Below are 18,437 nucleotides of genomic sequence, written 5' to 3' on the forward strand. Positions count from 1 at the left end.
AGAACGAAACGCGCATCGGTAACAGCCCTACCCTCGACGTTCAAACACAAAGTAAAGAGACGAAACAAATACGATAACGCGTTTTGACGCGTAAAACTTTGGCAAATCGGCTCTTCTCGTGCTTCGACGGAAAATACGAAAACTTAAAACGGAAGAGTAGGAGTAGGAGTAGGAGGAGGAGGAGGAGGAGGAGTAGGAGATAAGAAAGAACGGGGGTTGGTTTAGCATAGCTGCCTGAGGGAATGAGAGTTACGTTTTCTTTTTCAACCTTCTTTCTACGAATCTTTTTTCTTTCTTTTTTTTGTTGCGAAAAACTTTCTTCTTCGCATGCTCTTCCTCTCTCTTTTTTTCTTCTTTTACGGATACAATAGCAAGATTACTACCACCACACCGTTCACCTATGTCAAGAATACTCGAAGAATATCTTCTTTGATTAACGGCACACGGAAGTACGTACCCTCGAGCCTACACGCGTCTAAATAAAATCTTTCTTTAAGCGTTACATCACTTCAACGTTTGACGAAACTAACGTCAAAAGGAAATTTCTTTTTCTTTTTTTTTTTATGTTGACGCGACTTTTAAAGTAGCATCATACCTTTCTCGGGCCAAGTTAGGTTAGCAAGATTTCCTTCTTCTGGTTTTACGTCTGTTTCTGCCCCCATTGTTAAACTCACGACCAAGGGTGAGAACTACTTGAAAGTTTGCGTAAACCAAAAAAGAAACTGATCTTTTTGTATTAATTTTTCGTATCAATTCTGGAGACGTAATTTTTACCAGTTCCAACCAAAAATATACATTTCACGGTACATTTTATAAATTTATAACTTCCATTAATTTGTAATATTTTCAAATAATTCTTACGTAAAGAGACACACATTCCATCGATTTATACTTATATTTAAAGATAATAAAATTCTATTCAGCGATAATAGAAAAAATACTTATTGGATTTGAAAATTGCATCAAACGAAAGAAAAGAAGAAAAAGAAAGAAAAGATTTTTCTTTTCATGCCAGTTTTCTTTTTCTTTTTTTTTTTCTAAGGGAGGGCCTAAGGCTGGGTGTTAAACCCCGCCACCTCCTCCCTCTCTCCCACCCCTTTAAAAACGATGAAAACGACGAAGACGACGCAACGTCTCTCCTTCGAAACGCTTCAATTCTTCTTTTATTCTCTCGTCGACGATTCGAAAACTACGACTCGCGAACTACGACTCGAATATTAAAGTGTTCTCTTTGTACGAGAATCGAGTGCTGCTCCTTGGATTCGCAGACGTTTGCCGGTTGCTACCACCACCTCTGATTTGTCTTCAAGTTCGCAAATAGAACACACGTTCGAACGAGAACGGCCCTATCGATCTCCCTCCTCTTCAAAGTCTTCCTTCCTTCCTTTACTTTTTTTTACCTTTTCTTCTGATTCTATGTTAGTTTTTTTTATTTTCTATTTTTTCTTCTCTTTTTTTTTATCTTAAGACGAAACACGTGGAAAAGAAAATGTCTAGATAACAATCACGATCGTGATAACTTGAACAAAGAGATTAAGTCTCTTGCGAGACTAGTTCTTCTTCTTCTTCTTCTACTTCTACTTCCTCTTTTCTTTTCTCATCTCTTCTTCCTTTTTTTATCAGTCTTAAGAGATAGATAAGGTTGCATTAACGAACTTTAATTCCCTTTGTAAGAGGCAAAGGATGAACGTGAAGAAGAGAGAAAAATAAAGAAAAAAAGGGAAGAAGAAGAAGAAGAAAAAAAAAAGGAAATAACGAATAAAAGAAACGTGACCAGCTGGTCGGTCATGTTGTGGACGAGATACGCGTTTTTCCCGAGACAAAATAAAGTTTTATCACCCTCTTCTTCTTCTTTCTCTGTCTGTCTGTCTGTCTATCTGTCTGTCTGCCTGCCTGCCTGTCTGTCTATCTCTCTTTCTCTTACTCCAACTCTTTCTGTTTCGGTCTCTTTCTCGTTTTCTTTTCCACCGTCTCGTTTTCAGCTTTTTTTTCGAGATAGAAACAGAAACGTTAGGGTAGACCGGGGGCTGAGGAGGAGGATAGCGGAGGGGAAGGACGGCTTGCATCTCGACGGTTTCCTCCGGCTAGCCAAAACATTCGAGACTTGATCTCGAGCCAAAAATCTCACCGCATCGCCAAAAAGATACACCTGGTTTGGCTCAGACGTTATACTGGAAGGATTCTCAAATAAAATAGGACGACACGGAAAAATCTATGAACGAAACTTTTATTTAACCCGACGACTATTATCTTTTATCCCGATCGGGTTTTTTTTCTTTAAACGAAATCAATTAATATAATTATTATTCATATTTATTTTCACTTTATATCAATTTATCCGATGATTCATATACGAATATCGTTAATAACGATAAATCTCTATCACATCCATATATTTTATTTATGTATATATATCTTTTATTTATTTGGTCAACAATCTATCAAATAAATGATCAATACGTAACGAATATTTCGTTTCGGTGTAAATAAAAATTTGTTAACATATTAAATAGAAACAAAATCGCATATATCTTATATTGATCTCAACATGCGTTATTCCGACAAATTTTTTATATTATCAATCGATGTAATAACTCATTCAAAAGTATCGACCAAATATAATATGTTACATGAAAAATGTCATGAAGGATAAATAAAATTTGCTAAAGAACGATTTATTATTGCACGTCAATGTTTAATTTAAAAAAAAAAAAAGAAGAAAACAAAGAATGGAAAAAGAAATTATTAAAGATATTAATAATATTATAATATTTTTCTTTTTTCTGCTAAAAAGAACAAAAATATATGTTTAAGTGTTTAAATACGTTAGAGACGTCTTTCCACCTCCACCTCCTCCTCGTCGTCGTCGTCGTTGTCGTCTTCGTTGATACAACGAAACGTAATAGTTAGAATCCTCTTCCCGTCGTTGGATAATTTTATCGGAGTACCGGAGTCTGCGCGAGCTTTCAGACGCAAGCGCGCTTCCGTGCGCAAAAAGCCGCGCACACATTTTCCTATGGTCTTCCCAAACACACCGTCCGTAAATATTTGCTACGACTGCTTCTCTCTCTCTCTCTTTTTATCTTTATATCGTGCACGTGACAAACGCGAGAGTATCGTTAAAATCGTCGACCTCGTTTCGTGGTCGATACTTAACAAGCTTTTTCACATTACAATCGAGTACTACTTATATTAGAATCAATCAAAAGTTCGTACGTTTTTTAATTAACATTTCTAAAGTAAATTTTACAAAATAAAAAAAGAACAATACATTGTGCAATTTATAAGACAATTTATAACACAATAAACGCACGAAACTTTTGCTTCAATGCTTCATTAAAAAAATAAATAAAATATTATAATTTTAAATGTAGAAATATTCTAAAATTTGACCTTACAACTGTTAACCCGATCTTATATTTTATCTATACCTTGTTATATCTTAATATTATTTAATCTTTTACAATCGACGACCTCCTTTTTGCAAAGGAAAATAATTAGATTTTTATCCTTGGTTATGTTCACTTTTAATGCTCGTCGTCTGTGGCCATGAATAAAACTAGTCTGAAAGAGAACGATCTAGCAAGATGATCCCAAGGATTAGTGACCTCACCCAGGTCTACCGTATTTTTCGATTTACTACGGTGTGCCGAAGAAGACGTTATGGAGTAACGGGTGGGGGATGGGGGTGAGGGAAAGGAGGGGTGGAACGTCTCTAAATCAACGTGTCTCGACATCTTCGATTTCCAAGAAATCCCGTGATCTCTTTCTATTCGAAATTATTTAAAAAAGAAAAAAGAAAAGAAAGATACGCGTTCTCTCATATCTTCTCTAACTATATCACCATCACATATATATATTATACAAAATATTAGGATATACGAGATTAATTAATTTGATTTAATTGACAAAACATTCAGTTTTCCAACCCTTTACGAGCATTTTATCGACAATTGTGTCTTTTCTCTCGTAGGTAAAGAAAAAAAAAGAAAAAAGAAAATAGAAGAAAGATTTAGGAAACAATGAGAGGAAAGATGGAATAAATTTGGCAACACGATAGTCTCCGTTCAGTCCAATCCTAAAGGGGTAAAACGAGCATTAGATAGGAAGGACGATCAAAGTAAAAATAAAAAGGGTTATAAAGAGAGAAAAAGAAGGAACAGGGAATTCGGTTCTTTGTACGATAGAACCAATACGTATATATTTGCGTTAACGCCGATGCAGAATTTATGGGTGAATAACGGCGGGACTATCGGCTTTGCCGAAACACACCGAGCACAACGTGCCCGTGCTTTTCGCGTAGAAATAAAAGAAAAGAAATAAAAATAGGAAAAGAAAAATTAGAAAAGAAAAGGGAAACGTATAAAGTCCATAGAGAGATACACTCGGACAACAAAAAAAAAGAAAAAAAAAAGAGAAATCGAACGACGATAAAGAAAACTTATCGAATACAATACAGGTTCATCCTAATTCTAATCCAATCGAAACGTCTCTTCGAGTTTGACTCTGCTTTTCGATTTATAGGAATATACAGTTATATATACGGGGAAACGTTATTCGTCATCTAACGTGTATCCTGGTGAAGAATGAAAAAAAAAAAAAAAAAAAAAGAAAAAATAGTTATTTGTGTGTCTAGACCGGAAAGTGATATTTTGCTTTACGAGACGTGAATATTTTTGGCAAAGGCGCCAACCGAAGGCTTAAACAGAACAGCTAGTTTCAAGCAATTTATATATTTCTTTCTATTTATTTGTTTTAGTCAATAATTTTCGTCAATACTTTTTTGTAAAATAAATAGGTTAAAGGTTTATATATATATATATATGAATATTTCGTTCAGTATGAATAATAATTTACCGATATTTTAAATCAAATCATAATAACCCCATGTGGATTTCGTATTAAATCAAGATATATAATATTTTATTATTTAATATTCATTTTAAATTAATACCGACTAATTTTCTTTTTTAAATTATCGATGTAATCAATAACTGCTTTTATTACGTAAGGATATTTTATTATAAACATTTATTTAAAATAATGATCCAATAACGATATCATTTTCCGCTCGAAATACGCACATTGTGTTTCTTCTATTATATAATCTAGATTATAATTATTATAAAAATGGTTAATTAATTTTTATATATATATTATAATTCATAAATTTACTTTTCCGTAAGACAAGGGGTTACTTCCTGACAATTATTTAAACAATAAAACGATTAACACTGGGTGCACGAATAAAATGAAAAATATTATATTTATAATATTAAAATTACCATATCCTTAATAGTAAAACAATATTCCTTTTTCACGTCGAACTAACGTTATTATACGATCGTTGTTGACTGACCGAAAAAGGAAGATTTCCTCTCTTTAATCAAATTTAACGGATCGTTATACAACGGACAACAGACGGCGCAACGTTATCCCTTTCCTTTCGAACTTGCTCAAATTTATGCGTAACGAGGGATGAAACGATGCTTATAGTTTCTGTTCGGTGGATAGGAAAACTCTACTCTCGAATTTCCGAAGAATCTCAATAAATGAAAAAGCATCCCCTGTCTAATGACTAAAGTTTCATATCATCATCGTCATCATTATTATTATTATTATTAACAAATTTCGTAATAGAATGTTTTTTCGAATGCCAAAGTACCTGATTGTTCATTTTCGGGAACAAATTCGAGACAAAAAGAAAGAACTAAAGAAGTGTTCGATGAAAAATGGACTATTATAATTAAAATAGAAATTAATTAAAATATGACTAGGCTATTGTGCGATATAGTACTATCAAGGCTATTAATTAGAGACACCGAATAATCTGCCATTTGCAGAATCTCAAAATTTGCCAAAATTTGATAAATATTTAAGGAACATTCGCGGCTCGTTGTTAAATGGGTCCTATTCAAAAATCCGAATAACATTTATGTGAACATTATGTTATCAACGTTATGATTACTAATATTATTATTATTATTATTATTATTATTATTATTATTATTATTATTATTATTATTATTATCCAATAAGAAGAATTAGGTTATTGTTTTCTCTGGAGGTACAGACACAGACATCGACCAACCAACCAACCAACCGACCGAATCTTTTTCCAATCTGTTTTAGATTTGCAGCGTTATGCATAATTCATATCGGTCGGAACTTGTTATTCAAAGGCAATTCCGTACGATCGCGACTCCCCCGCCCCTGTCCCCCTACCCTTAGGCCCCCGCCCCCTCCTCCTCCGCCACCCTCCCTTTTCCCTCTCGTTTCTTTCATCCCCTCGTAGAAGGCAGCTTCCGCGATCGTTGCCGTCTAGCTTTTACGTTCAATTTAATGCATCGACCGCTTGTTCTTGCTGATAACTCAGCTAGCGATGGGCTTAATGTTTACGTCCGCGTAACATCTGCTGAAGGTATTAATCAGTCGGACTATTACTCAGAGACGTGCCAAGTGTAAAACGCGCGGGCAATCCGGAACGATTCACTTTAATTAATTAAGTTGCCCTACCTCTCTCCAAATCCAGTCGAAAGTTCTGAAACGTTGGTGTGGTATGCGTGCGTGCGTGCGTGCCACCAGCTCGAACAATTACATCGCTCAACTGCTTTCCCGTCTTCATTTGTCGCCTACCTACCGTTGTGTATATTCGCCATTTTCACGTTCTTACTTAATCCGAAAATACGCGACTTACCCTTATCCCAATTTCTTACTATAATACCTCCCTACGAATTTTCTTACATTCCCATTACCTGATTCCCATTCTTGTCATCGATCTATCCCCTCTCGATGCTTTAAGAAACCCACCTTTTCTTTTTCCCCTTTTATTTCTCCTCCCTCTCGATTACCTTTTACGATAGAGAAATAAATAATGCCGTTGGTTACCTGTAAAAAGCATCGCATGCCTATCGAGTGTACGAGACAAACGTTGATCTGATTACACGAGAAAGCACTAACGTCAAACTCCGAATAAATACTTATCTCGTCACCACCGTAGCTAAGACTTTTTCGAATACCTCTATCTCTTTCTCTCTTGTATTGTCTAGTTTTTCTTCCTATTTTTTTTTTTTTTACGAAATAAACTTTATCCTAACCAAAAAGCTTCGTGAGCTTACAATCGGTGGACAGTCTCGTGAGACATATATATATATATATGTATATGGTTACTACACGAAAGCTTGAGGAAAGTAAGTTTGTAAGCGACATATGTGGGCAACAACACACGTAGAGACGGAAGTTGGTGCTTCAGGATCGTGTCGCCAAGGTTCGCGTAACTGCAACCCTTCGCGTTTCAAGCTCCGAGGTTGAAACTCCTCTGGCACATGCTTACTCCCTCTCTCTCTCTCTCTCTCTTTCTACGAACTCACTTTACCTCACCACCCTAAACTCTGTCCTTTACCCCGTCTATCTAACTACCCTCGAGCATCGGTTAAGGAAATAGAGCTGTCCGATGCACAAGCATCGACGCGACACTGCGAGATGCCTTCAAAATATGCCAATAAATGATAATCGTTAGAATCCCTCTTATACCACCTCGTACCCACCCCCTCCCTCTGATTTTCAATGACACTCAACGACCTTTCAAACTCGTTCAACGTCATCCCAGTAAGTAACTTTTGTAAATTAAACTTCTAAATTTGAACGCGACCAATCCATTTGATTTACATTTAAATCGAACAAATTGTATATTACGTTGTATTTTTCTTACCAAAATACAAATCTACGAAATTTAATTATATAATATATCTTTTTCAACGATAATATTTTTAACAACGACCGGGAGATCTTTATTAAGAATTTTGATATCTAATCCAATTGGAATATTAAAGTTTATAAAGTTTTAACATACGCGCGTACGACTAAAAGTACACACACGATTCCAAGTAACCCGATCAATAGACTCCTCCGATAACTCGGTCTGTGATTTTATAAAGAACTGCAAAGTTTGTAGCAAGTTGAAGGAGTTAAAGTGACGAATGAGAGAGAGAGAGAGAGATAGAGAAAAAGAGAGAGAGAGAGAGAGAGAACCATGCCGTTTGAAGGAAGTAATCCAAAGTGTTTGCTCGCGAGAAACGATTCGGCGAAAGTTTGCCCGAGTCATTTAGCATAGCAGCCAATCGAGTCTAAGTACTTCTCGATGTAATGGAATCCACGGATGTCGCTATGTCGGAAATAAATTTTTGTCGGAGCATTCGTTCGGCGTTCGGAAACAATTTGACTAATTAACTACCTTCTGGAACGGGCAACCGAACAATTCGACAAAACCGTGACTAATGACGGTAATCCGCCAGTCATCGAACGTTTATGCATTTGTCGATTAACCAAATACCTGCCCGATAATAATTACCTATACGATATTACTCTATATCGGTTATTGTATTTAAAAAAAAAACAAAAAAGAAGATAAAAAGAAGGAATAAAAATGGAAAAAATAAATTAAAAAAAGAAAGATAAAAACATTGTTAAAAATCGATAGACACACTCGTCGGAACGTCATTAAACATCGATCCACGTCCGATGCAATTTGTATGCATGATCGACTAACGGATTCGAATTATTGTTAAACCTCCATCTAAAGGTAATTTAAACTTGTACAAAAATATCGATCTAATTTCGATTAGTATCGAACAACGAGCTTGACTCGTAAGCTTAAAATACTGTCTCATCTTTTAATTCGATATAAAAAGATTCGTCTTCGATTACTTAACGTAAAATACTCCTTCCTTTTTTTTCCTTTTTATTCGTTTATTATCCTCGGACGATTACATAATTCGTACTTTCAAATTATTCTCGTGTAAAGATACTTATAATAGAATCGTCGTATTCCAATCGAACATCGTTAAATTGTCATTCTTTTTGAATTCTATTTTTTCTTTTTCTTTTTCTTTTTTTTTTTTACCTTTTTTCATTTCCTTTCGAGCACGATTCTTCCTTCTCTCTCTATCTTTTAACCCTTTGCACTCGACGAGGCCTTTTTCGCTCGGGCGAACCAGCAACTCGAGACGATTTTCCGCATATTTGCTGAATTTCCTTCCTACAGTTATCTTGAAATAATTTAACACGCAATTTAACGTTTAAAACTTTTATATTTTAACATTTTATATATATATTTATACTTTAAAGAAGAACATTTGTTAAACATTATACTCTGTATTGTCCTTTTGTATGATATTTTACAAAACAATTTTCAAGACGCATCCTCGAATAGTCGGAACAAGTATCACAACATTACTATACGTGATTTGGTGTCTTTCGTCAGGTTTTATTCGTTCAGAACAAACCTTGCAATACTTTCTTAATTCCTGTTAGCATAACATGTAACTTCTAATTCGGAAGTAAAATACCTCCGTCATTATGTCTTTTCTTTTATTTCGAAATATTCTTTTTATCACGAATACTACGAAAAAATTAACGTGTCAGAATTTCTTCGTTACTTTGATATTCCGACAACGCGATTTTTCTTACGAATCAAGTGATTTATTCCCAGGAACAATGTGCATCGTTTTATTCGAAATCTTGATTAATCGTTTCAAAAAGGAATCCTTTAAACGGTATTAAAGGCTTTTCCTATTCTCCTCGAGGATTTAAATGAAATGATTTCTCTAATTGTAGAGGAATGTCGGATACTTCGAGAAATTGTACTTGTTTTATTTAATAGCGGATACTACCCTAAAGAGCAATACGGTTTCTCCCCAAAGTCAAAGATCAAACGAATTTCGAATGAACCCTTTGAACTCTAAATACGAACATTAACGTCATACCTTATTTAACCTAACGTTGATAATACCTACGTACATTTACGTTGTGAATTTTCAAACAAAATGTTCTCATCAGAGAAATACCTAACCGCGCCGCGTATCATGCTTTTGATATTTCAACATTTATTATTATTCCGATCTAACAAGGGGGTGTCATGAATGGAAATATCATGGAAATATCAATGGAGATATGTTATGATTAATCCTTTTACATTAAAATCATTATTTTAATTATGACCATACGTAAAATAGAATAAAATTGAAAATAATTGATTAATCGATCGGCTGAATTTTACAAAGAGAAAATCGATACATTGTTGAAATTTATAATACAATTTCTTTCTCTCTCTCTCTCTCTCTCTCTCTCACTTTCTCTCAGTTACTCACGAATGAAATGGAGTAACAGCACTGGCCAACGTCCCAATTTCGCAGACCTGTAAAGCCAGCTGGCACCTCGCGCGACATCACGAATTTCCCTTTCCACTTTTCCACTCTGAAATCCTCGGAAAATCTTTTTCCGCATATCTACGAACAATCTCTTCCCGTAGTTCGTCGCTAGCAAAAGGGGTAATGACTCGGCATAAATCTACTTAAATGATTCTAGAGAAACTCTTTGACTAATTTCTTTTCTTCTTTTTATTCTCACTCTCTTTCTCACTCTCGCGCTTTTTCATATTTGCATATCACGATAACCCTTCAATGTTTTTACTACGTTATTGATTTAGAAAACTTTGTTAATACTCGAATACGTTCTCTTTGAAGTCGACTAACACACAGGATTTTTATTTTTCTAATTTTATTAAACTTACCCACGTTGTTTGACTGTAGTGATCTAAAGGAAACTAATAATTAAACGTGACTAAGCTGTTAACTAACAGCAACATATATTTATATATCGTATATGTAAAAGAAAGAAAATGAACAACAGAGAAAGGGCAAGTAAAAAAAAAAGAAAAGATTATCTTTGTATATTAAAGATTCAAATCCGTTCTTTCTCGTTGACGTTACTACTTGTTTTACTAGTATTCTACCTGTATTTCTGACGCATTTCATATGCATACATGCGAGACATCGTTAAACCGACATAAAGCTACAGGGTTGAAAAATCAGAATACGGATCTACATACTTATTCATACTTCATTTTCATATGAGACTCGGGTCTGATCGACAAGGTAAAAAAATGGGGAGAAAAGGGGAAAGAAAAAAAAAATGTCACAGGAATACGAAATATGGAAAACACAAAGAGAAGAATGCATACGCGAATCTTTCACTTCTGTATGTTATATTTCATTGAAAAAATAAAAAAGAAAAAAGAAAAACAAACTTACAAAATTTATTTTCGTAGGTTTGAATTCTTCCCGTTTGAACGCAAAGAAGGATGCTTTTAGTTGTTGAAAAACGAGCCGAAAGATGCGACACGCATTCGATGCATCGAATTAAGGAAAGGAAAATAATCTCGTCGTGCGTTTTTAAGACGACTCTCAATGTCGAAGAACACTAACCTTACGCTTGCTTATATCCCGTGCTTCCGCGTCCGGGCATTCGAATTAAGGGTGAAAGGTTTCCGGTAAGTTTGACCTCATCGCCAGGTCAACGAATATGCACGAATATATATATTTAGTCTGACTGCTAGTTGCAACCACTATACGACCAAGTAAATGACCTAGTTTAGCTTCCCCTAAGGTAACTGTGAAAGGATTGGTCGAACCGTTAGAAAAAGATAGAAAAGTATCTATGTATATATAAAAAGATAAAGAAAGAACCAGGTAAGTTGGTGTTCTCCAGAAAAAAAGAAAGAGAAAGAGAAAGAAAAAGAGAAAGAGAAAGAGAGAGAGAGAGAGTGTTTCGAAATAAAGTGTGCTACATTATAGGGGTCGTCGACCAGGAAGAGTAGTAGCAGGAAAGACTTGTGTCGCTGACAAGTACATGAAAAACGAGGAAGCGGAAAAAAGATAGAAAGATAGAAAGATAGAATAGTAAATAATGAGAAGAAGGTAGTGGAGAGAGAAACACACTGAGAGAATGAGAAAGCAGATTTAGAGCAAGTGTGTGGTTGAAAGAAAGGAAAAGAAGTAAAGGAGATAAAACGGGGAGAAAAATAAGAGAATAAGAAAAATAAAAGAAAAGAAAAGAAAAGGAAAAAAAGAAGAAACGGGGGGGGGGATTGCAGGGGAGGAAAGGGAAAACGATGCGTCTCCAGCCCTTTTTAAATGTTATCTTTGAAATTGCGCTTCGCGAGAGCGTTATTAAATTAAGTAAACCGCGAAAAAGTTTCTTTTCGTATAGCTTACGTTACCACTACTCACCACCACCACCACCACCACCGCTACCACTACCACCATCACCACCTTCCTTCTACGCCCTTTTTCCTGTTCCTACCGGGGGTTTTACAACCGTGCCGCATCTCTCCTGGCACGATGCAGTATCCCAGTTATACGGAAATTAATACCCTACCAAAAAAGAACGAGCTTTCTACCCTTATGCACTTTCCTCTCAGAGAACCAACCACCCCATCATCGCCGATCTCAAGGCCCTCCGCAAACGAGCCGCGTATAAAAGGGTCTCATCTCGTCATCGTAATAAAATGGAAACGTTATCGGAGATTATACAAACGCGCAAAAAAATAAGAGAAGGATTAAATAAATAAATCCACGTCGATATGGTCATCGATGTGTTTCGTCGTATAAAAAATATTGTAATTGTGATGTTTCCAGCATCGATTTTTCCTTGAAAATAATAAAGTTTTTTTATGCGCCTGTGTGTATGTGTGTCTGCGTACGTGTGTTTGGTTTTAATAATAATTGGCAAGCACGTGTTAGGAGTGTCGGTAGTTACATTTTATATTTACAACGGGACAGATCAACGTTAAAACTTTATCCCGTCACATTCGACGCAACGTAATACACTTTTACCGTGTTTTATTGATAAATGAATAGTAATAATAGTAATATTAATAATAATAATAATAAATAATTTTGAAAATAAACTTACATTTGGCTGAAAGAGATGTGTGTACCCAATGACAAATAAATTAACGTAATTCTATCAAATACAACGCTTATGTAGTAGCCGGAGCATCAAACGAGAGACGCACAGTTATGAATTATAAATGCGTACCATAATGCGCATACCATGATGCAATTTTCCTCCTAAAACAAACTTCGGGTGTCGTGATGGAATTATAATTATACGTTACGCAATATGTGTATGTATGTATGTGTGTATATGTACATAGCGTAGATACGTGTAAGCAGAGAGTTTAGATCTCTACGTAAAGCAATTAATTATCTGCACAAAACTGGCAAACCGTGTATTACATCAGAGAAACATTAATATTCGTTTTATTCTAAAGAAAAAGTAAAGCTTGTTAAAAATAGCGAAGAAAAAAAAAAAGAAAAGAAATATATTTACATATAAGTTTGGAAGCTTCTTCAAAATAATTGTAATTTTTTACGAGTGAAAACGATAATTTGTGTTTGTCAAATGTGTGAAAGAATCTTCTTACGAAAATAACAAAATTATATATATATTATTAGTAATTTCTAAGACGAGATAAACAATGTTTCTATTCTCCGATCCTAAAAGGAAACTTAATTACTTTGTCCACAGGTACGAACTAATTAAATCAATCAAGGAAACGGGAGTTTCGTTAAATAAAGTCGACAACGATCACTCTCGATTCTTCAGTTTCTCTCCAATTAACTCTAGCAGAAGCCGAACCTTTTATCGATCTACGCGTATTACTTTAGAATTAATGTTGCGTTGACACGATTGAAAAAATATTTATATTCTAGGAATATTGCATCAATGAATTCGTTCGGAGTGTTGACGACGTGCTTGGAAATTTTGTTAAACCAATAAAAAAATAAACAAAAGAATTAAAATATAATTGAAACGATATCGATTTGAATATTGGGAATAATAAAATTAAATATATATATATACATACATACGCGTTCTAATTAATATAGATTACATTGAAAAATATAATAACACAATTTCAAAACGATCAACGAATTGGAAAATGTTTCATTTATTTATTTCATTCATATGGGAGACAAATTAAAAAACTTTAATATTAACAACGACGAGACGATCGATCTTCCTAACAAAAAACATTTTTGATACGTTCGTTTGAAAGTTTACCAACTCCACGATTATACCAAGCTTTCGAGAAGTTTCTCAAGTTTCTGGCGAAAGAGGCTTTCGTTGTTGGTTACTACAAAAAAGGGGTATGAAAGGTGACATTAAAGGATTATTAAAGACTGAAAAACAATAGTTCGCTCTTTCCCTTCTTTCTTCCTTTTTTTTTCGACAAACAATGATCGATCACACTCGTAAAACAATTGTTCCAACGGTACCGATCGACCTACCTATACACGATACCTGCATACTATACTTCTAACGAATAACTTCAGCTTAATGAGCCGCGCTAATTTATAATATCTTTCTTTTTCCTTTTTCCATTTTTCCTTGTTCTTGTTCTTTCTTTTTCTTTTTTATTTTTTTTTTTTTCGTTACGTCTCCATAATACCACCTCCCCCATAGCACTTCGCGACACGAACGAAACGGTCACGAAAGCTTTATAAAAGTGTTCAATGTAATCGTGACTGAAATGAGGCCGTAGAAAAGTTAAAAAAACGTAACAAGATGAAAAGAAAAAAAAACGAGTCGTTCATTAGAATATAAAAAATATGGGAATACGAATTTTATTTCGAGGAGAGAGAAAGAGAGAAACATTTTGTACGAGCTCGCTAATCACGTGGACAGGGTTTCCAAAATCAAAAGGATTTTTTAAAAAATACGAGGAGGGCCGTTCATGCATATGTATGTATCTATTATATTTATGTATGTACGTGTATGTGTATATATATATATATATATACGTTTGAAAGGTCGGCCGTTTCGAATACTCGCAAAACGCAAACACACATTTATTCGACGTCGCGTCGTTCCAAAAATAAAAGTGGCCGACCACGTTGGGTGAGTCACTACTCTCGTAGGTACCTACATATAAATACGTAGAAATAAGATCGATAAATGTTGAGTGATAATTCGGTGTTGAAAAGAAAAAAAAAACGAAAAAAAAAAAAAAATATAGGTCGAACGATACGAATCATCTTTAAGTGTAATAAAACAAAATTATAAAACGAACCGTATAGTATCGAATTTGTAAAGAGAGTTGGAAAGGGGGGACAAAATATTGTCGCGAGAAACCTCAACGAGGAACTAAAAGAAATATTTCACGCGATTAATCGTGCTACCGTAGTTTTGTCGGCGGTTGGTTTTGAACGGTTAGTAAAAAAGGAACGAGAGAAAAGAATCGTCCAAAGGTGTAAAATTTGGAGTCAAATGATTCGTTAAGTCCACCTGGGTTGTTAGATTTTAATAAACTTCGTCGTCCGTAGCAGCAAGTTGACGGTGATAAATCTGTTTAGGTAGAAAAGAGGGAGGGAAGGGAGGGAGGAGGGGGAGAAAGGTAGAAATAAATAGGTTTCCTACGTGCGTTATCTATCGCTGATTTACGCGTTGAATTTATTTTACGGCTCGAGTCGTAAAAGAGTTTCCTGGAGGCTCGGTAAGCACGCATGATTACGATAAATCTCAATGGAAAGCCAATTACGGGCGGTGCGCGGGTGAAGTTACCGCAGAGCGTTAATGGGTTTAAGTGAATGGTAACAGTAAATTGTACTATCTCCCCGGCACTGTTTTAGTTTTGTCCCGCAGTAAATCCTTGCTGGTGGTGGAGTACATTTAGCAACGTGTAGATATGTAGTGTAGGTAGGGTACCCCCAACTCTTACGATGCGCCACCGTAAATCCGTGATATCCCTGACAAAAACTTTTCCCTAACCAAAATATCTATCAGATTTTCCTAATATATGCGCGAAGAACGAAGAACAACAAAAAAAATAGCAGGAAAAGCGCAAAATTCGAGAACAAGAGAGAGAGAGAGAGAGATAAACATAATAATATTAAATATTAATAACAATAATGACATTTTTCCGAGATAAAGTTTAATATTCGATTGGGTGTCTCGGATAAACGCGACGGTTCGTTTCGCTTTGCGCCTTTTTATCGTTTCACGAGCACGTGTTCCCTGTCATTCTCTTAATACGCTCCTAAACGCAGTCACGAGCCCCGACAAATTTTCCTACCGGCTGTTCTTTCTACTCTCTCTCTCTCTCTCTCTCTCTCTCTCTCTTTCTCTCTGTGTGCTGAACGAGAAGAAGAAACTTCTCGGCGTAACTCTTAAACACAAACACACACACACACACAGACACATACTTCTCATCGTCTTTTCGTCATTCCTCTCTATCTCTCTTTCTCTCTCACACCAACACACACACACACACACACATTCACTCTGTTGCCACCTTAACTCATCGAAAAGAAAAGGAAAGAGACGTAGCTTCTGGAACGTCCGACGAGACTTTACCTATGTGGGCGATTTTGTTAAATAAAACGAAAAAAGAAAAAAGAAAATAAAAAAGAAAAAATGGAAGAAGAAGAAGAAGAAGAAGAAGAAGAGACACGGCTCGCATCGTCTCTAACGCGAGACGCCCCAAATTTGTCGGAGACAAAAATACGCTTTATTGCACGCCAGACCGAGCGCTACCATAGACCTGGACTTTAAACTCTCTCTCTCTCTCTCTTTCTATCTTGTATGTTCTCCGACGACAAGAGATAAAGAGAGAGAGAGAGAGAGAGAGAAGTCTCGAGGCGTCTACCGACGTTCGAGCGTTTCCTCTCGCTTAGTTAACCGTGCTATAAATACAACGACGCCGGCATAACGTTATTTTTTCCTTTAAAAAAAAAAAAAAAAACAGAAAAAAAAGAAGAGAAAAAATATTTTAAACTCATCGACCTATCTCTCGCGACATTCGCACTCGCATAACTATTATCAACGTTACCGATACCATCCCTAACTCGTAAACGTACATCATAAGCGATCGTACATACGACTATTTAAAATAATCAAACAAATGCATTTAATAATGTTATAAATATTAGGTTCGAACAATTGGTTTGATACGATGGACCAAAAATTGTAGAAAATTTGTCGTTTAATTTGAGATAATTCAAATTAATTAATTAAATAATTAAACATTATTATCATTAAGTAAAATGAATTAAGCTTGTTTTGTTTGTTTGTGATTACAGATGCGCGGACGGCTTCACGGGTCTACGGTGCGAGACGAAGGACATCAGCACCGGAAGTGTGTACAATCGTCGTAGGGCGCCATTTTCTTGCAAACTGGGAATCTCGACCTTGTACTACTGCTAGCGATAATCGCGCGGGGCCCTTCGAATGAGTAGACCCTTTTCGACCCATACGAAGCACGCTCGGTCTAGTCGGTCGTCGGACAACACACATGATGAGAGTCCGCGAAAAAAAGAGTCGTGAGAGGGCCAACGCGCGACCAAAGAGAATGACGGATTTAAACAAAATAATGGAGAATATGAAAGGATAAGAGAGAAAGAGAAAGGATCAACTTAAAAAAAATATACGCTGCTATACGAAGATATATGGGCCTTACGACCACCACCCTTTTCATACGATTTAAATACGATTTAATTCTAGAATTGGGGAGGGGGAGAGAAAGAGAGAGAGAGAGAGAAAGAATAAGGTAGATTAAAGAAAAATGAAATTTCGGTAGCATTTGATCTCGGATGGTCCATCGACGAATAGAAAAGAAAAGAAAAGAAAAGAAAAGAAAAGAAAAGAATGAAAGAAAAATAATTTTCTTTTAGGAAAAACACAATTTCCTAAAAATTAACTGATAATATATTTAAAATTACCGTCATTTGTATCTTCTTCTTCTTCTTCTTCTTTTTCTTCTTTTTTATTCTTAATAATTAACTTCTTAAAAAAAGAAAAAGGGAAAAGAAAAATAGAAAGAACTACTTTTGTGACTTTTCTTTATTAGAAAATTTGACGTCACAATAAACGAGCCTCGCGCTTCCGTAGAAATTTTATTCGGGAAACAGAGAAAATGAAAAAGTCAAAGAGGAGGAAAGAAAGTAAGAGAGATAGAGAGAATGTGTGTTCATAGGTGTATGCATACGTGTGCGTCTGTCGAGAGTGTGTATGCGTGTAAGTAATATGTATAATCCCGTACGAGAAAGATATATAGGGTGAAGAGAAAATAAAAATAAAAAAAATAAAAAAGAAAAAGAAAGAGAGAGAGAGAAAGAAAGATATAAAATAAAAAAAAATAAAACGGCGAAAGAAGACGTGGCGGGTCTTCGAAGCTCCCGTGACCCTTACTCGAAAACACGATGTTAATAAGTACGAGACGGAAAGGGTTGAAAACCCATAAATGCGACTTTCGGTAATCTATATTAAGCGTAACTCGTACTCGAAAGTTCGCGGGTTTGCCCAAAAAAAAATATTAAAAAGAAAAAACACAAAGAATAGGGAAGACGAAGCAAGGAAGTGAGAAGAGAGAATAAAAATAAAAGGAGAAAAAAGGAGAATAAAATAAAAATAAAAAAAAAAGGAGAAAAAAGGGGAGAATAAAATAAAAAGGAAAAAGAAAAAAAAAAGAAAAAGGGCGCTCGAAGGCCGCGCTTCTCAAAGTCTCCACGGAGAACAATACCAAAGAGCTCAAGGGTCTCGATCAAGGACGTCGCGAGTGCGGATAAATTGCTCCGAATCTAAATCGATAAATA

At 35.4% G+C, this 18,437-nt stretch overlaps 1 protein-coding gene across 3 annotated transcripts in view; it reads left to right on the forward strand.

Annotated features, from left to right (window-relative positions):
• Nucleotides 1-18,437, forward strand: part of LOC122526367 (protein vein) — a 255,684-nt gene that overhangs the window by 219,396 nt on the left and 17,851 nt on the right. For 2 of the 3 annotated variants that reach the window (XM_043649746.1, XM_043649747.1), the window contains exon 6: nt 16,926-17,233. In XM_043649746.1, coding sequence (XP_043505681.1) covers nt 16,926-17,049 — 124 coding nt within the window. In that variant the 3' untranslated portion in view covers nt 17,050-17,233. Of the gene's footprint in view, nt 1-16,925; nt 17,234-18,437 lie in introns of those variants that run through there. The other variant, XM_043649748.1, reaches the window with a different exon arrangement.

The sequence above is a fragment of the Polistes fuscatus genome, unplaced genomic scaffold (assembly GCF_010416935.1).
Source record: "Polistes fuscatus isolate 324 unplaced genomic scaffold, CU_Pfus_HIC Scaffold11, whole genome shotgun sequence".
Taxonomy (NCBI): Eukaryota; Metazoa; Arthropoda; class Insecta; order Hymenoptera; family Vespidae; genus Polistes; species Polistes fuscatus.